General features: G+C 49.8%; 1 protein-coding gene across 2 annotated transcripts in view; it reads left to right on the top strand.

The window, feature by feature from the left end:
- Positions 1–19,877, top strand: part of ABTB2 (ankyrin repeat and BTB domain containing 2) — a 181,382-nt gene that overhangs the window by 122,642 nt on the left and 38,863 nt on the right. For both annotated transcript variants that reach the window (XM_082660348.1, XM_082660347.1), the window contains exons 2-3: positions 9,801–9,947; positions 16,888–17,101. In XM_082660348.1, the coding sequence (XP_082516474.1) occupies positions 9,801–9,947; positions 16,888–17,101 (361 nt within the window). The remainder of the gene's footprint in view (positions 1–9,800; positions 9,948–16,887; positions 17,102–19,877) is intronic.

Genomic DNA, 19,877 nt, shown 5'->3' with positions numbered 1-19,877 from the left:
TTAGATGACCTCCATTCTGGGCTCTTTATAGGTAGTTAGATCATAGTAATTTTTTTAAACGTTCTCTTGTTTTCCTATATAAAAATTTAATTTCAGTTAACTAACTTTCTAACATATTTGAAATTATGGCTATTCCTATGCTCAGAAGAAACATTCTATCACCTTCTTCTCTCTCTGAGTACATCTCCCCCACCACGTCCCCTGTTTCTCTTATAACAATCACTTTTTACACCACCAATAAATCATATTTGTAAAAAGTTTAAAAAGCATAGTAGTTCAAAACATTCTTATAGCCCTAGCACAGAGAGAACCACTCTCAACCACTTGGTGCATGGGTTGGGGGAAGGGCTGATGTTTTAGGGTGATGACTGTGTATGTTTATGTTTTAAATGTGTTGTTGCCTTTGTACAAAAGTGGCTGGATGTTGTCCTTGGCTCACAGGAATTGGCATGCTCAGCCACCATGGGTCAAGGACAGCATTTGACAAAGGACCATGGTCATGGGATGGATTTTTTTTTTTTAAGAGGTGGCAGTTCCAAGACTCATGCTTCCTGGGTCGCTCAAGTTCTTGATGTGTTACATCAATACTTTGGAGCGAGGCCACCCAGAATCTCTTAAAAAGTATTCCAAACACAACAGAGATCTTTTTCCACAGGAAAAATCTCAGTGGTCCGCGTGTGAGTTCTCCGCTCCATACCCCCCGATGTTGTGACGGTTGCTGGGTTTTCCAGAGTTCACCTTTAGGTTTAATTTCCTGAAATTGATCTACTTAGTTACTGTGGCTTTATTTCATTCTCTTGCAAGGTGGGGAAATGGCAATGAACAGGCTGCATTTCGCTAGGGCTTTTCTCACTTCAAAAGAATTAAGCAGCAGTCCATGATCTCTACTAGTTCTTTTATGGGCATATTCATCCTGCGGGTCTCTGATATGAACCTTAATTAAACATGATATGAACCTTAATTAAACAAATCACCAAAATGCCAGTGAGCCAACATTCCTAGCAGACTTTCTGGGCTCACCCGCACTGCTTTGTTGGGCTATTATTTTATGGTGGCCCCTCTCCCCATCTAAACCCTCACCCTGCTTAGAGCCCCTCTGAGAACTGACTGAGCCAGCCCTGAGGTCAGAGGTGCTGCTACCAACTGGAGGGAAAAGAGGCAGCCCAAGGCCAGCTCCCCAAGCAGGATCCCCCCACCCCGCTGCCAGAAGGCCCGAGACTGTCAAGGACTCCAGAGAGAGATGAATGCAGCCCAGTGTTGACCTTATATTTTTACCATATATTTTTTTTAAGAGAATTGGGGACGCTGGCAACAGGTGTGTTGTACTCCAACAGCCTTTGATCTCGCTAGCCCTGGGTTCTCTGGCCCCTGGCTCCCTGGGCAGTCATAAATGTGCATTTTTATTTCACAGTTTAATGGTAAGCTCCTGGCCCTCTGGGTCTCTCTTAACGGGAAGACCACCCTCAGCCCGTAGAGTTCTGATAACTTAGAGTGAGGTGTCAACCAGAGCATGATTATGCCTGCTTTTAATTTCCTGACCTTGAAGAAGAAGGGGAACGGGCAGTGCTAATTGGACTGGTGAGTGGTGGCGGAAGTCTTCTGTCCCTGGGCTTGAATGGGCAGAGCCCCATGTGAGAGGCAGTGTGGACTCCCGGGATGGACGGGCTGGGTCTGAATCCCACCTCGGCCATTTTCTAGCTCTGTGACCTTCACCAAGTGACCCAGCCCATTTAAACCTCAGTGTCCCTCATTGGTAAATGGGGTTAGTAACAGTACTAGCTAATTGTAATGAGACCACTGGTGGGGTCTTCATGTGGGTTCAAATACTGGTTCATCCCACTCATGGCATAGAGTACTACTTGGTATGGGGTCGCCCATCTCCGTTCATTACTAACCCGTGGTTAAAACCTGCTTCCCAAACTCAGTTTAGACCCCAACTCTTCTCTCTTCCTGTCTCCCAACCTTTGCCCCTCACTTGAATTCTTGGGCCTCACAGTATGGCGGTCTCATCTTTAGGTGGGTTCTGGCTGAGAATTACATGAGCTTTCAATTACTCTTGATGAATCATTTTTACAGGGATGATTGATGATTCATCAAGTCAAGCAGATTTCATTCCACTTCTAGGTTTTCCTCCTTATTTCCTTCATCTTCCCCTTGCTTCAACACCCATCCCCCAATCTCGTTGGACTTCGAATATCAGGAGAAATACCATTCAGTGAAGTGGGTTTTTTTAAGAACCAACTGTCCTTATACTCCATTTGGGTCTCTCTGGAAAATATTCCAGCTTTAACTCTTCAGCACTTTGTTTCAGTATGACTAATACGCAACAACCGAGCATGAAACGTACTATATATAAAATTACAGATCAGAGAATGGAAACACTTTAAAAAAAATAAAAAGGATTGGATTATGTGGGCTCTTTGGAAACTGTTCAGTGGGGCAATATAATTTTTATTTTCAGAAGCTTATGGATTGAACCCCACCCAAGCTTCCAGCTCCTAAGAAAAGTGGCAGAAGCCGCCCTGCCAAGTTTCCTCTCAAGGGCAGTAAAAGAGTAATCCTCTGCATGCCGGGTTTCATTTTAAAGAAACAGGCGACAGGCAGTGGCCTTTGCTGTCTTCACAAATGAGCTTCCCTGAGCTGGGGGGCTAGTGAGTCTGGTGGGGCGTGTCGGGGGGCAGGGGCGGGAGAAGATGCTAGGCACGTAGCATTGCACAGGTCGCTGGGCCCACTGTAGTCACAGCACCCTGAAAAGAACATTTGCAAATCTGTGGAGAGCCCTGGGAATGGGAATGGGTTGTCAGGTTGGGGGTACAGTTACGTTACAGTCTTGATGGCCTTTCGATGACTGGTTAGAAAAACTGAACTGTAAATCTACCCAGTTTTCACAAAAAAAGGACATCTTTACGTTTACAATTTTGTGTGTATTGTGTCTGTTGGGGGGCTGTTGTTATAACTTGGGGGAAATTAAATCACAGGAAATAATGCTAACAGGGCCTATTTGTTTCCACAATTCAGAAATTAAATAGTGGAATGAAAGTGGGGGGAAAGGTTTTAAGGGGTGCACTTTAATGCTAGATCCACAGAAGGGCCAGTTGGAGTGCAAGATCCCAGTGCTGGAGCAGACTTGAGCGGCCACCCAGTTGACCCCTGTGTCTTACAGAGAAGAGAATGAAATCCCCATCGACTTGGCCTTTGGGCTGAGCCCTGCTTCTGAAAAACCTTAGCACTGAAAATCTGGTTTGTCAACCCAGTGTGCAGTCCATTGGCTTCTGGCTTGTTACTTGCTTGCTTGGAGGAGCCGGCAACCTCTGCCAGCTGAAACCCAGGTCGAATTCCTGCTTGGCAGCCAGCAAGAAGGCGGGACTCCCAGTCTTCTGTGCACTGGGTTTCCCAGCTGACTCAATGGCGCCCTCTCTGGGCACTGGTGGAGAATCACCTGGGAAGGAGCCCGGGGCTGGAGCAGAGCCAAGTGACCAAACTCGGAAAACAGCCCGCAGAAACCAGGATCAGGTGTGCATAGGCTTCTTTTTTTGTTTTGTTTTGTTTTGTTTCCTATTTATTTATTTTTTTAAAAAAAACATCTTTATTGCAGTATAAGTGCTTTACATTGTTGTGTTAGTTTCTGCTGTATAACAAAGTGGATCAGCTATATATATACATATATCCCCATATTCTCTCCCACCCTCCCTATCCCACCCCTCTAGGTGGTCATAAAGCACCGAGCTGATCTCCCTGTGCCATGCAGCTGCTTCCCACAGGCTATCTATTTTACATTTGGTAGTGTATATATGTCAATGCCACTCTCTCACTTACTCCCAGCTTACCCTTCCCCCTCCCCGTGTCCTTAAGTCCACTCTCTATGTCTGCATCTTTATTCCTGTCCTGCCCCTAGGTTCCTTAGAACCTTTTTTTTTTTTTTAGATGCCGTATATATGTGTTAGCATACGGCATTTGTTTTTCTCTTTCTGACTTCACTCTGTATGACAGATTCTAGGTCCATCCACCTCACTACAAATAACTCAATTTCGTTTCTTTTTATGGCTGAGTAATATTCCATTATATATAGGTGCCACATCTTCTTTATCCATTCATCTGTTGATGGACACTTAGGTTGCTTCTATGTCCTGGCTATTGTAAATAGTGGTGCAATGAACATTGTGGTACATGACTTTTTTTGAAATATGGTTTTCTCAGGGCATATGCCCAGTAGTGGGATTGCTGGGTCATATGGTAGTTCTGTTTTCAGTTTTTAAGGAACCTCCATACTGTTTTCCATAGTGGCTGTATCAATTTATACTCCCACCAACAGTGCAGGAGTGTTCCCTTTTCTTCAGTGTGTAGGCTTCTTAACTGCTGATTTCTTGAGAGGTGCTGGGAATTTCCCTATTTACTGGCAGAATTATTTTCATCTCTAAGTATCATAGAAAGAAAGAAGAATATTATCTATTCTTATCTGTAGAAAGGTGTTTGAACCTCTTTGTGAGGGCAGTGGGCAGTCATTGAAGAGTTTAAAGCCAGAGTAAATAAGAGTGCGTGACCAGAGTAAGGGATTGTCAGGGATGGGGTGAGATGGAGGGAGGAGACGGGGAGGGGCTATTGCAGTATCCAGTGAGGGAAGATGGTAGCCTGAACCGGCAGTGACTGGACTTTTGAGATAGGAAGGTGATGAGAGCAGCAAGGTTTGGTGGTTGATTGGATGTGTGGGGGGAGGAGGAAGAGAGTTGATAAGGATGACTCACCGGATGTGTTCTTGGGCAACTGGGTGGACGTGGTGCTGTGCTCAGAGAAGGGACCGGAAGCTTTGGGGAATGAGGTAATGAGTTCCGAGATTCAAGGTTGGGCAACCTGCTTGAAAACAATTGAGCGACCGAAGATTGTGGTTCTGTGTTCAGACTGAGAAATGTGGAGGCTTCACCTACAGTCAGAGCACACTGGGGCGGAACCTTGTGTCCACAGAAATGCTGATTTTGTAGACAAGGGAGACACAGGGTACCTGGGTCATGCCTACTGCTTCCCTGCCTCACACTCGGGAGTTCATTTCACAGCAACGATCTGAGTGACGCACGTGGGTTTTCTTTGTAACTTTTACAGAGTTCAGCAGGGATCGATTTGAGGTGTCCTTATTAATTAATAAAGGGTTACAGGTTTCATTCCAGCATGCTTTTTTTTCCGTCATGACTGAAATAAACAGATTTTTTTCCTAAGGATTTTAGTAAACAGAGGGCGGGGGGGGGGGGGTTGCTTTTCTTTTGTTTTTTTTTTTTTTTTGGAAGTCCCTTTTTCCGAATGACCTTGCCCTGGGCCCATCCCCTAAAGCCAGGAATTTCTGTGGGGCAAAGAAGGCACTAAAGTGTTGAGAGAACTTAAGGCAAGTGTTTTCCATCTCCAGTGAGAATGGCTGAGGAGCAGGCTTATGTGGGAGAGAGAAGAATTTCACACTGACATTTTAAAAAGGCTTTCTTTTTTAAAAAAAAATAAATTTATTTATTTATTTTTAGCTACGTTGGGTCTCCGTTGCAGTGTGCGGGCTTCTCATTGCAGTGGCTTCTCTTGTTCTGGAGCACAGGCTCTAGGCGCGTGGGCTTCGGTAGTTGTGGCGCACGGGCTCAGTAGTTGTGGCTCGCGGGCTCTAGAGCGCAGGCTCAGCAGTTGTGGCGCACGGGCTTAGTTGCTTCGCGGCCTGTGGGATCTTCCCGGACCAGGGCTCAAACCCATGTCCCCTGCATTGGCTGGTGGATTCTTAACCACTGCGCCACCAGGGAAGTCCAAAAAAGGCTTTCTTTTTTTTTTTTTTGTGCTGTACGCGGGCCTCTCACTGTTGTGGCCTCTCCCATTGCGGAGCACAGGCTCCGGACGCGCAGGCTCAGCGGCCATGGCTCACGGGCCCAGCCGCTCTGCAGCATGTGGGATCTTCCCGGACCGGGGCACGAACCTGTGTCCCCTGCATCGGCAGGCGGACTTCCAACCACTGCACCACCAGGGAGGCCCCAAAAAAGGCTTTCTTAAGGGGGCAGATTCAGAAGGCAGCCTGTGGAACTGCATTCTGGAAATATCAGAGGGAATAAGACAGATGGCCTTCAGTCTGCAAGAGCTTTACGTGAGGCCTCCAGGGTTCCTTAGCAGGCAGTGCCTGCAGGCACATTAAAAGAAAGTTGTATTTCTGGGTCTTTCTTTATATTTCCTCCTATCAGACCCCAGGCGCAAACAGAACAGAACCCCTTTTCTCTCAAATATCCTTGTGCTCTTTAACTAAAGACAAGGGGGGCAAAGTTAGGACGTCATTTCATTTCAACAGCTTGAGAATCAAGAGGTTGAGATTCTAGCCCCAGTTCAGTTTCAGACCCTCAGTAACCTTGGGCAAGTCACTTAACTTTGGGGGCGGGGCCCTTGGTTTTCTCATCTATAAGATGGGTGCAAACAGTACTTCATGAAGCCTTGGGAATTGCACGTGACCATGCATATAAAGTTATCACAGTCTTGACACATAGTGAGCACTCTTTAAAAGTCAGCAGTGGGGCTTCCCTGGTGGCGCAGTGGTTGGGAGTCCGCCTGCCGATGCAGAGGACACGGGTTCGTGCCCCGATCCGGGAAGATCCCACATGCCGCAGAGCGGCTGTGCCCGTGAGCCATGGCCGCTGAGCCTGCGCGTCCGGAGCCTGTGCTCTGCAACGGGAGAGGCCACAACAGTGAGAGGCCCGCGTACCGCAAAAGAAAAAGAAAAAAAATGTCATCAGTGGCTATTACTGATAATGACCTCCCTACCTCCCTTGCTGGAAGAATAAATTATGTACTCCTCGGTGTTCGAAGTCCCTTAAAAGCAAAAGATACTATGCAAAAGCTGTGATGCTATCAATTACTATTAGTAATAATAGGCTCAGAATTACTTTTGCCACGGTATTAAATGAAAACCCCTTTGGGTGGGCGATGACTGGGAAAGTGGGGACTATTATTAATGGAGCTGCAAGCTCTTGTTACTAGATCCATTGACATAATATTTCTCTCTGGGAATCCTTTGACAAATCAGCTGAATTTCCTATTCCCTTGCCCTAAGCTCTGTAAATTTGGTCCACACGTCCCCAGCGTTGTTCCTGTGGATTAATAATGAAGAGAAGAGGAAGAGCAGGGCCTGGGTTAGACCCGTGGATGCGTAGAAGCCCCTCCCAAACATTTGAGCTGCCCGTGGGTTTGAGCTTGTAGTTCCGGGTGGGGATGGGAGGGTGGTCTTTTGTTTCACTACTTGTTTTAATGCTCAGAGCCAAATCTTCCTCATGCGTTTGGGTCCTCAGCTGTCAGGGAGAGGTTCTGCTTTGGGGACAGGGCTGGGGGCAGGGGGAACCTAGTCATGCCCTCCTCCTTCCACTGGAAACAGAGCTTTGAGGAAGTGCTTTGATGCCCTGCTTTGCCGAACCAGCGCCCAGATCGGGAGTCCGTTGCCGCTGCCATCCTGGAGGAGTCGGAGGGAGATTCAGAGCGGCAGGTCCCAGCCACGCAGCAGGGCAGTGAGGCAGTGCTGGGGAGGGCAGGGAGGCTGGGCCAGGGGAGGGGCAGGCTAGGAGGGCAGGGCTGACCGGCAGCCGAACATAGAGCGTGGCCAAAGAACGCTGCCGGGATCTGGGCAGGAGGAAGGCTGCCATGTGCGTTTGCCCCATAAAAGAGCACACGAGGCCCAGCACTGGGGCTTCCATGGGTGAACCAAGCAGGAATAACACTGAATCGGGACAGCCGTAGGTGAGCTTGGTGGTGTGTTCATTGAATCTGGGCTTACAGAGAGGGGAAGCGTGTACATTCTAGAGCCAGTCAGATCTGGATTTGAATCCTAGCTCTGCCACTTGGTAGAGCAAGTTATTCAAACTCTCTGCACATTATCTAAAATGGAGACAGCAGTGCCCACCTTGTTGAAAGAATAAATGAGACAGTGTGCCTAAAGCCTGCGTTCCCAGCACATAGGAAAAATAATAGCAAGAGCACTTACTCTGAGCCACACAGCAGTCCACACGTGGACATCTGGCAACTCACGGCCACACCGTGAGCTAGGTAACTTTTGTTACCTCTAGTTAACACATGAGGAGTCTGAGGCACAGAGAAGTGAAGTAACTTGCCCAAGGTAACACCGCTGGTTTAAGTGACAGAGCTAGAATCATGAGCCCAAATGTTCCGGCTCCAAGGCCCTGTGTTAACCTCTCTGCTGCAGGACCTATGGCTGTTGTCATCCTTGTGACGTTTCTGGGTACAGGATAGGGGAGTCTAGCCTGGATTTGGCCACATCCCAGGGGCTCTTCTGTTATCTCAAGGAATTTTAAGAGATTTTCCCAAAAGTGACTAAAATAAATTCCTGTGGGTATTTTGCTTTCAAAAAAAAAAGTTCAAGGGGGTTGGGCAAAGAAGCCTTGATCGAAGAAGAGGCAGTTACCAAAATTTGGGAATCTTTGTGGCCACATGCTCTTAAGAACCAACATGTAATTTTAAGCCAGTCTGATTTTGCTTTTCTGGTGCTTTCTAAGAAGCCACACAGTGAGTTGGAGAAATTTACAGGCTGTCACCCCCTGGGATTGATTCTGACAGCTCTGCTCCTCTATTGTTGAAGTGCTAATGAAAAACGCTAATTGGCCTCGGCCAGTGGCTGGATGAGTCCCCTTCCTGGAGTGGGGAAAGCAGCATCCTTTTCTCTGTGATTTCTCCTGGTCCTATTCTTGGCTTGAAGAAGGAAGGGGGGGCAGCATGAAGAAGTGGGAGGACTCCAAGGGCGATGCCGCCCTTTGGGTGGGCAGGGTGAACAGTTTACATCTGACGCCCCATCCACTGAGCTCCGTGAAGACAAAGCCAGGTCTCTTTGTCACCCCGGAATCCTAAAGGCAGCAGAATCCCTGGGCCGAGTGAGGCACTTTGGATATTCAGCAAGTGAAGCAGGGAAGGAATGAATGAATGCGTATATGGCCCACCAGCCTCTGGAGGCCAGTTCCTCGTGCAGCTCCAAGAAAGGATGGTCTCCGCTTGCTTTAAACCACGTCTACAGGTGGGCCGCCCTCATCCTGGTTCTTGCAGAACCGTCCACAGTGAAAAGTCAGCTGTCCTAAGTGGAGCCTTGCAATTTGCCCACCACCCGCACTCGACCAGACAGGGAGCAGAGCTGTGGCCTTTGAGCTTTGCTTCCATCCTCAGGTGACTTGTTGATAAAAGACATTTTCACATATTGACATATAGGGAAGTCATTCTGGCTTATACATGAGTTAACTTGAGTTTTATGCTAACTAAAATAGCCTGTTTGTGGCCTATCAAACATACATTGTACGTCGGCTTTAATTATTAAAGAAAAGGGCACATTGACCAGAAGTAAATAACGTCTAGGTTAAAAATAAAGATTAAATGCCCCCCTTCCTGGGATGCCAATGCTGGTCCTCTTTGGATGATAAGACTCCCTTCCCACACTTTGTTGTAAAGCAGAAACTAACACACCATTGTAAAGCAATTATACTCCAATAAAGATGTTAAAAAAAAAAAAAAGACTCCCTTCCCAGGTGCTAAGGCATACCGACTTGCTATGTACGTGCTGGTCTGTTCTTTTTTTTTTTTTCTAACCTTGAAGAAATGTAACCCAGACTTGTTTAATATTCTTTGTTCTGACAAGATATAAAACTGTGCTGAAAACGCTGCTTCTCCAGAGAGGCTTCTCGGAGTAACCTAGACAGTGGGCTTCTGGGCTAGTCCTCAGTTTGGCTCAAATGAAACTCTTTGCTATTCTTACTATTGATTGTTTATTGATTATTTTCATTGACACTGTCCACCATGTTTCCCCACAGGTGTCCTCTCCCTCCCTGCGTACTTCAGTCCCTACAACGGCGGGTCCCTGGGCCACGACGAGCGCGCCGATGCCTACGCGCAGCTGGAGCTCCGGACCCTGGAGCAGTCCCTCCTGGCCACCTGTGTGGGGAGCATCTCGGAGCTGAGTAAGTGGGGCACCCACGGTCTGCTGGCTCCAAGGGAGAGGCGGGGAAGAGCCCACCTCCTGGGTCCTGGCTTCCTCCTTCTCCTTCACGCTTCTTGCCTTCTCTGAAAGCCAGAGGTTGTAAACTGGTGGCCCACAGACATGTGCGCTTTAGTTGGCAGGTGCATTTAATCACATCCAAATTTGGATCTCTCGTTTCTCTAGAGAAATCAGACGATCTGGCACTGCTGGGCCCCATTCCTGCATGGCAGCGATCGGGGGAGCTGAGTGGCAGCTAAGGCGACAGAAGGCATTCCCTACATTGCCACGTGCCTCGGTCTCTCGTAGCTGGCCTGTCTCATTTATTTATTTTACCTGCCTGGCCCCAAGGGCTCTGAATTTACAACCAGTATCTGAAAGAAAGCACCTCCCGAAACCTGGTCACAGAAAAAGAAAGAAAAAAGCTGAGCTTCTCTGGCTGGAGGAGGAGCTGACCAGTGGTCTCAGCCCTGCGGTGCCCTGGGCATCCCCCAGGACCTCAGGGCTCTCTGGGACACAGCGGGAAACCCCTGGGTCTAGGTCATTACAGTCGGCAGCTCTTTCAGAAGATCGTGTTAGGAGGCACGAGATCCCCGTGTCTCCCGATCTCTCCCTCTCATTATCCCAACTATTTGAGAAATCAAACTGCATGCTCCTCCCGGGGTCATGAGACCACCCAGCGGAGGGCGGGGACACATGCCAAGGGTCCTATAGCACACAGTGTGGAAACAGATGGAGTTTCACTCTGCTCCAGCCTTTTCCACTTGTGATTTCTTTGAGGTTTCTGGCCCCTGAATAGTGAATGGCAGGCCGTTCTGTTTCTTTAGGACACAGCTTCCTCCCTTCCCCCCCCCCCCCAACCCCTTTCCTTCCCTTCCCAGGACAGGAAGTGAAGGTGCCTGATTCAAGGTCACAGAGCAGATTGGTAATAAGGCTGGGACAGAAAGCAGGACTTTGAGCTCTCTGTCTCCTCGGGGCATTCCAGCATGGCCACCTGGGTCCCCTGCCTCTTGAGGACCCTGCAGGAAGTGGGCTTGGGTGTATGGCTTGATCCCCACCCCTGAGGAATGTCTCCTGGACGGTGGGCTGTCTTTGGGGCTATGCGCAGTCTGTTTGGTGAACTCTCTTGGCCTGAGAACAGTGAGGGACACACTTAGGCCTCAGTCCACTGGAGAAGACCTTGATTTTGTTTTGCATTTTGAACATTAAGTGAGCACTTACTATGTGCAAGACACTGTATGAAGTGCCTTCATCACATGATCTCATTTACTGTGCAGAACGACTCAGCAAGGTAGTCCTGATGAGGGAACAAAGCTTAGAGAAGAAAAGTCATTTTCCCCCAGTCAGGTTGCAAATAAGAATCAGAAAGGGGGCTTGACTCCTGCTGTGTCTGACTTTAGCAAAGCTCTAAATTACTTAGGGCTATGGGCTTCGTAGACGTGCCTAGCAGCCCAGCCACCAGCATCTCAGGGCAGCTGAGGTCAAGATCGGAATCTGGGGACTTCACTGCTGACACAGTGGTTAAGAATCCGCCTACCAGGGGCTTCCCTGGTGGTGCAGTGGTTGAGAATCTGCCTGCCAATGCAGGGGACACGGGTTCGAGCCCTGGTCTGGGAAGATCCCACATGCTGCGGAGCAGCTGGGCACATGAGCCACAACTACTGAGCCTGCGCGTCTGGAGCTTGTGCTCTGCAACAAGAGAGGCCGTAACAGAGGCCTGCGCACCGCGATGAAGAGTGACCCCCGCTCGCCGCAACTAGAGAAAGCCCTCGCAGAGAAATGAAGACCCAACACAGCCAAAAATAAAAAAATAAATAAGTAAAATTTAAAAAAAAAAGAATCCGCTTACCAATACAGGGTACACGGGTTCGAGCCCTGGTCCAGGAAGATCCCACATGCCGCAGAGCAACTAAGCCCATGTGCCACAACTACTGAGCATGTGCTCTAGAGCCCGCGAGCCACAACTATTGAGCCCGTGCGCCTAGAGCCTGTGCTCCGCAACAAGAGAAGCCACCACAATGAGAAGCCCGCGCACTGCAACGAAGAGTAGCCCTCGCTCGCTGCAGCTAGAGAAAGCCCGTGTGCAGCAACGAAGACCCATTGTAGCCATACATACATACATACATAAGATCAGAATCTGATCTTGACTTTTATCATAGAGCCTTTTGTTGTAGTGGTCTCTGTGCCCATTACAATCCACAGTCAGGCACAAGGCGAGCATTCAGAAACTTCCCTCAGGGGAAGGGCTTGTCCTTACCATTCAGCCCAGGGACCAAGTCCAATCAGTTCTACCTTCTAAAACTATCCCAAGTTTAAGTTTGCCCCTGTCACCACTTCCAGGGCTACCAACTTGGGCCAAACCAGGGATATTTAAAACCCAAATTGTATTATGTCGCTCATCTGTTCAATATCCTCTCAGTTACCCCCACGGCTTCCCAGCACACTCAGTGAAGTCCAGGGTTGGACATATGATCTGCCTTCCTCGTCTTCTGTTCTTCTCTTGTTGACTGTGCTCCAGCCATCCTGGCCTCCTGGCCTCCTGGCTTCCTGGCTAAGATCCTCCCACCCCAGGGCCTTTGAACTAGCTGTTCCTCTGCCTATGACCTTTTCCTCCAGTTATCCAAATATGGCACGTTCTTAATCTCTGCCCAATAACACTTACTAGACAGGCCTTCCCTGAGCACCCCGCAGAGGTTAAGGGTCCCACCCTCGTTCTCTGTCTCCCATCTTATGGCTTTGGTTTATTCAAGGCACTAATGGACACTTGGCATTGATTATATATTTACTTGTGAATAGTTGGTCATCTTTCTCATGTGATTAGAACTTCCGCTTCATGAGAATGGAGACTTTCTCTGTTGTATCCCCTGGTGTACGTATCGCTAGTGATGAGAACAGAACCTGAGCTGTGTATTGGTGTGTGTGTGTGTGTGTGTGTGAGAGAGAGAATAAGTTCTCTATCGTCCAGTTTTTGCCTCCTAAAACCCACCTAGGATTGGTCCCCATCCTGGCTCAGCCACTCCTCAGACCAAAGGGAAGAAGGATCCCCAGAGCATCTTTCACCGACAACCGAGCAGGCTGTGTCATGCGCCGAGATGCCCGAGCTCCCTCGCTCTGAAACCAGGGTTTCTGCTAATCGTTGTGAAGGAGGGAGGAGGTGAAGTGGAAGCAGATACTGCAGTTTTTCTCTTCAAGACTAAAGAGCTTAATGAAGCTAGTGATACTTGGCGCTGAGCACCTCGTACCTTAGAGTTTAGCCCGGCTTTAACATCCGCTCTCTCCCTGCACCTGGCCAGGACCAGCCTGCCAGGTAGGTCAGGAAGTCTCATTCTTGTATCAGGTCCATCTGCATAGGGAGCTCGGGCACTTGTATTTTCCTGTGTCCCTCTCTACCTGTGAGAAGGTAAATGGAAGAGAATAAGAAATAAACAAAACACTTCTTTTCAAAGGGAGCCAGATGGTATGGGCCTCATTTTGGAGACAGTGCTGAATCCCAGGTCCTCCCACTCTCTTTTTATTCGATGGCTCCTGATGCAGGTTGGACAGACCAGAGGGAAGCCGTAGCACCTCTGCTCAGGGCTCTCATGATTAACAAGCAGGGAGGGCTTGTTTCTCCATACTTGTGGGTGTTTCTGGACTTCAGACTGAGGTCTCATCAAGCTTAGGGTCAATTGATTCTCAGGTACAAGGATGTCTCAGAAGCAGCTCTGAGGAGTGCCCAGCTGTACCAAACCAAGAGCACAGCCCCGTTGGGCCACAGCTTCTGAAACTCACTGTGGTAGCAGGTCAGGGATGGTATCCCCCCCAGCTTTGTTGCAAACTGAAACTTATAAAATACAATAAAAAGGAACGTTTAGAAATATGAAATAAAGCACAGGTAAGATGCAAGCCATTTTATTTTATTAATTCGATTAAGTAGGCATAAAATCACTCTGTCAGATTGCTCTGGAAGTTTTTTTAAGCTCACTCTCAGTTTCTGAAATGAACTTCCGAACCAGTAACCAGTTTGCACACCTGTCCCAGTTCACAGACCTGTCGCAGTTTGCAGACCACACTTCAAGCAGCAGTGTCGCAATGGTCAAGAACATGCGTTTGGGACACAGGGACCCCAGTTCAAGTCCTGCTTGCGCCACTGGACAAATCACTTAACTTGTGTAGCCTGTGTCCTCATCTGTAAAATGGAAATGCCTCCCTTATGGGGTGGCTGTAAAGAGATTTTTTTTAGAGATTTTGTCTTATCTTTTCATGTCTATCTTGAAGCCTAGAAAATAGAAGGAGGCAGGGAGGAAAATCCCTCTGGGAGAACATCCAAAACAAGTGGCTGTCTTTGCCCGTAACCTGGACTTGCAGCGCAGCTTAAGTTTTTTAGACGCCCGATCAGAGTTGTCTGCAGGCATCTGTCTCTCTGGTCTTTGAGAGACACCAAAGCCCGAAGCTGGGCCTGGAGCAAAGTGTCCGGGGACTCCATCTCCAGTCACCATTCTGCTGCCTTCATGGCTTCCCGAACCTTCGGAAGGCCTCTCTGTTCCTGGCTTCCCTTTTCGGGAGCTGTTAGGAGGTATTCCTATTCCTTCCTCGATTTTTTTGCCTGCATCCTGGCTGGAAATGTGCTGCCAAGGGTTCTACACTAGGAACAACGAAACCATCTTAAACGTAATTAATGGTAATGACTTCTACCTTGTCGAGTCTTTGAAATGATATTTCAACAAGATTTCTTCGATGCTATCGGGGACTCTTTGAATTCTCCTCCTTGTGGTCCTGTGGTCATGCCAACAGTTATGACATTTAGACCTGGAGAAACGGGAGCCAGATTTCAACTTATTGCAGCCAACTTAGCTCTACAACTAGCTGCTGGGAGACGGCTTGGCCTGGGCTTGTTGATGCCAGTTTCTACTACCCAGGAGCCCAAGGGCAGGGCTGGACTCCTCCTGTCCTGGGAAATGCGGGGCAGTGCTTGACTGCAGGCAGAGGTCCCGGAAGGAAGAGTACCACGAGGTGGCCTGTAGGATAGAGGATTAATAACAAAAGACAGTAACAACAATGGTGATATATTTAACTTTACCAGGCACTTACTCTGTGCCAAGCATGATGTTAAGTGCTTTATGTTTGTTATTTATTTGAATCCTCAGGATTTTTAGGTTAGAAACGATTATTTCCATTTTACAGATAAGGAAACCAAGGCTTTGTTAAGTAACTTACTACGTAAAGCACACAGGATAGAAATAGCAGAGCCCTGATTGGAAGCCAGGCAAGTCTTAATCCAGAATCTATGTGCTCATCCACTTACCTGGTGATTCTCAAACCTGACTGGAGGTTAGATTCACTGAGGGAACTGTTACAAAATACAGACGCCTGGGTCCTGCCCCAGACCAATTAAATTAGAGTTTGGGGGATGGGAACCAGGCATCAGGAACTCAGTGCCCTCAGCCCTCCTGGCCCCGGGGTCTGGCAGCAGGCACCCAGGCAGCTGAGCTACAACTGCGGGATGAGCAGAGTCCGCTTTGTAGAGAGGAGTGAGGACCTGGGGGTGGCATGGAGGGCTCTTTCCCGGTGGAGATCTCCAATTCCAGGGCTGTCATTGTCCCTGCTTGGAAACAAGCGTTGCCGCTGTGGCTGTCATGGGAGAACCTGGCAGCTAACGAGCTCAAGTCAGGCCCCACCAGAAGTTGTATCTTAAATGAAATGAATGTGTAAGGCTACTTTTTCATCCTCCAAGTGTTTGCCGAGCACCCGTTGTGCCGTAGAAGCTGTGCAGGGCTCCGGGGACACATGGTATAGAGTCCCAGACCCAGAGGCTCTGTAGGGGAGGTTCACGGAATAAGTGAAAGAATTGGTCCTGTCGAACGTTGAACAACACTTCACCTGCCATATGTTTCTCCCTCCTTGAGCTCAGCCTCATTCAGAGGCTTTCTCTCCAAGGGGTTATCTGTAAGGGGCAAGCTGACCCACAGGGGACGCCCCCCTGAGTTCTCAGGGCTGAGAAGAATGGAAGGCGCCACTTTTCCTAGCAAGAGGGGCCCGCAGGTGCCTGGGGCCATTTCACCCATCCTTTCTCAGCATTGTGGCCTCACACAATGATGGGACATTTCCTGTCCTGGGCTGGTGGGGAATTGAAATGACTCAACTGGGGAAGAAACACAGCACAGGATATGGGGACCTGAGGACCCTGCAGACTTCATCAGCGCAGGCCACGGCCTGGGTCCCAGTTCAGTTCATGGACTTTGGAGTCACACAGGCCTGGATTCAGATCTAGACTCTACCGTTTACTGGGCACCGCGGCATCCCGGTGACCAGGGAAATGCATGGTGTCAGTAAATGTTTGCTTACTGGATAAGCCTCAGTTTCCTCGTCTGCAAAATGGGGATCCTACTCGGGCCCCAGCCTTGTAAGGATCAGATTAAATTCTATTTTTAGAAAATTGAACACTCAGCACATAATAAGCATAATGGATGGTGGTGGGAGTTTTCCTTGAGGCCGTGGAGAGGGAGGTCCCTTTTCTGCAGAAGTACCTGGACTTTGCACCAGACAGCACGGGGGAGAATCACCACGCAGCCTAGCACAGGAATTGGAGGTTGGGAAAAGAAGCCCAGGGAGATTCCTGTGGTGAGAGCTGGGGGAAGGGCCATCGGGTGATGGAGGGAGTGGGGCTGTTGGAAAAGAAACCATATTAGCGTAAGTTCTGGTGGGGCCGGGCCCCTACCAAGCGTTTCGTTCAACTGTTAAGGCAGGACTGGAATTGAAAGGGAATCTAAATTGCTATCATGTGTCTGGGTGACAGTTTCCACCTCCACCTGCCGCTTCTGGGTAAATAGTAATTAGGCATGCCGGCTTAGCTGCTCCTCTAGCTAGCAGGATCCTTGGGAGAATGTGGGCTGTGAACTCAGACTTTTCCTTTTTCTCTCCCTCTCGCCTGCCCTCGTCACCAGGCGACCTGGTCTCCCGCGCCATGCACCACATGCAGGGGCGCCGCCCGCTGGGTCCTGGCTCCAGCCCCGCCCGCCAGGCCCGTCAGCCACCCCAGCCCATCACCTGGTCCCCTGACGCCCTCCACACGCTCTACTACTTCCTGCGGTGTCCACAGATGGAGTCCATGGAGAACCCCAACCTGGACCCCCCGAGGATGGCCCTGAACAACGAACGGTAGGGATCTGCCTTGGGCTGCACACCTGGTGGACCGTGCGACCCAATGTGTGTTGACTGACCGAGTGACCGATGAGGTGGAAAAAGAGCCCTGGCCCCGGCCTGTGTGCCTGTGAGGAGGCGGCCTGACACGGGCGACGGCTGCGAATTCAGACGGATGAAGCCCTGTCCCTGGGGTGCAGCAGGATTTGTTCACCCCGGGCTGTTGTAGGGTGGGGTCGTTGAGTCTCAGAAGGTGGGGCTTGGCCTCTGTCTCACAGCTCTAGCATTTGCTACCTGGGCTCTTGGAAATTCAGTTGCCTCTTTTATAAAATGAGGTATTCGCACCTACCTAGAAAGGTGGCAGTAAGAGTCGAGCGAGCTAGTGCTCTCAGAAAAAGCACTTAGGACAATGTCTGGGTGGTAACTGGCCCTCCATCAGTGGTGGCTGTCACCTCTTTTGATGATGATGATATCACCGTTATCATCATTCTTAGGCACATTTTGCCCTGTTCTCTCGTTTTATAGATGGGAACGTCATGGCTCTGGCAGGTTATTTGATCTCCAGCAGGTTAGTGGATAAATAGCCCCAGGGTCCAGGCCTGCTGGCCCCCAGTCTAGTGCCGTCCACGGGGTCCCAGCCCTTTCCCAACTGGGGAAAGGGCCTGCTAAGGACAGGTATACAGGTTGTACACTGCACGAGGGGACGCAGTGAGGGGCATGAGTGGGGGACACACATGGAGCCATGTCAGCCTGAGGACAGGGTGCCCATTCTAATTGGTCTACTCAGAGGGCCACCTTTTCTTCAATTTTCTGCCCAGAGGAGATGCTTTTTTATAATTTGTCTAATATATGCTAACAGGAGCTTCACCTGGAGGCCACCACATGTCCGCCCAAGGCAGGGTCTGTCCACGAGCTCGACTCATGGACAGGGGTCAAGGGTTGTGTAATTGAAGGTCCAGGGAGTGGGAGAGACTCGCCTTCAGTTTAGGCAGCCCTGGGTGCATACATTCCACCTCACAGCAGGGCCCAGGAGAGGGGGAGAGCAGCCCAGGGTCTCTGTGCCCCGTCACAGAGGAGGGAGATCTGAGACCTTGATCCAGAGAGTGCCACTGCTTTCCCAGCCCCGCCGCCGCCCATTGTCTTCGGGAGGCATTGGGTCTCAGTGGTGTGGTCCTCACAGCCAGGCCCACCTCTCCAGGCCCTCCACAGTCACAAAAGATCAAGATGCGAGGGTAGATCCCCACACCAGCTCATTTAAAAACAGCCGTAGTGAAAACACTGGCAATCCTGTGGACATACGGCAAATGCTGGGAGCAGAGGATGCAGAGGCTCAGGAGTCAGGTGGCCTGGGCACGCACAGCTACTCTGACATTCATGAACCTTGAGACCTTTGTGCAAGATTCCAAATCTCCCTGAGCCTCAGCTTCCTCAGCTATAAACAGGGGGCAGTAATGAAGCAGTTTTAAGGATTCGATGATGATCAGCGATGTTTATAGGGCCTTTGCCACGTGCCAGGCACCGTGCTGAGCACTTTACATGTGGGCACACACTTCCAGGAAATAGGGGCTCTTCACAGCCCCATTTTACAGATGGGTAAGTGGACGCACAGAGAGATTCAGTAACTTGCCAAGGCCACATAGACTCTGCTCATAACCTCTGTACCATGCCGTCTGTCATTACGAGAGACATGAAGCAATAGTGGCCCAGTCCACACACACAGTAGGTTCCCCGTAAATGCTACCACTGCTGTTATTATCACCGGTGTCATTATTAGACCATCGTTGTCTCATTTCTTGGGGAGCTGGACAGTGAATGCAGGTGGGGCCTGACACGGAGCAAGAAGGCAGCAGGTGGAGGCCCCGGGTTTCCTGAAGGAAGCATCCAGCAGGGAGATGGGGCCAGAGCACAGGCTCTACGCCCCAGCTGTTTCTGCTTTGTGGAGAAATTGTTGTGGTTGCCAGAGCTGGCTGGGAGGGAGAGAGGGCCAAGAAAACATCTGGAGGGGGTGGGGATGGGGAGGGGAGGTTTGCTCGTTAGTGGTGAGGTCCCCAAGGGTGCTAGACTGAGCCTGAGTCTGGGTCACCCAAGCAAAGGTGGCTGGGAAAGGAGGACAAGGAACCTTCCTGGGACCTGCTGCCCCAGGCTGGGCTGCTTGGCCCTCCGGCTGCGACCATGGCTACTAGCTGTGGTGCTGGCCAGGGAGCTGCTCTTCTGTGGACACTGTGCCCAGAACCCCTTGGATGTCTTTGTGGCCACCCTCTGGCTTTCCTCCTGGGGGGAATTCCCAGCCCCTGACGCTCTAAAACATGACATCAGGGTTTCTGTGCTACACGAGCTGCTTGTCTGTGTGTGATTGCGATGGCTGAGCTTGAGTGACAACATACACATGAGCACGTGTTTAGGTGTCTCCTTCTTTACAAACCACACAGTCTGTGGCACGAAGAAGTCGGTTGCAAAAGCATTTTTCCGTGAATCGTTTCAAGTGAGTGTCAGACATGTGGAAAATTGGAACCACCATCAGGAAAAAAGAATCCCAAAAATTCAGATTTGGGCACTAAAAGGACACCTTAAAAATACCCAGGGGGACAGACAGCCCGGCAGCTCTCTGGTGACCCGGTTCCTGGCTGCAGGGTGGGTCCTGCCGTGCTTGGATGCACTCTGACAGGGCAGGCCCTGCAGGACTTCGAGAGCCTGGCTGGCCTTTCCTTTGCAAGCTGGGACGCATGTCCCCACGAGGCACTGCCACTCCAATACCCTCAGCAGAGCCCTTCTCTCCTGTGCACCAAGGAGCCGG

Source organism: Grampus griseus (assembly GCF_964374135.1).
Source record: "Grampus griseus genome assembly, chromosome: 8".
NCBI lineage: Eukaryota > Metazoa > Chordata > Mammalia > Artiodactyla > Delphinidae > Grampus > Grampus griseus.
This window is presented reverse-complemented; position numbering and strand designations above follow the sequence as displayed.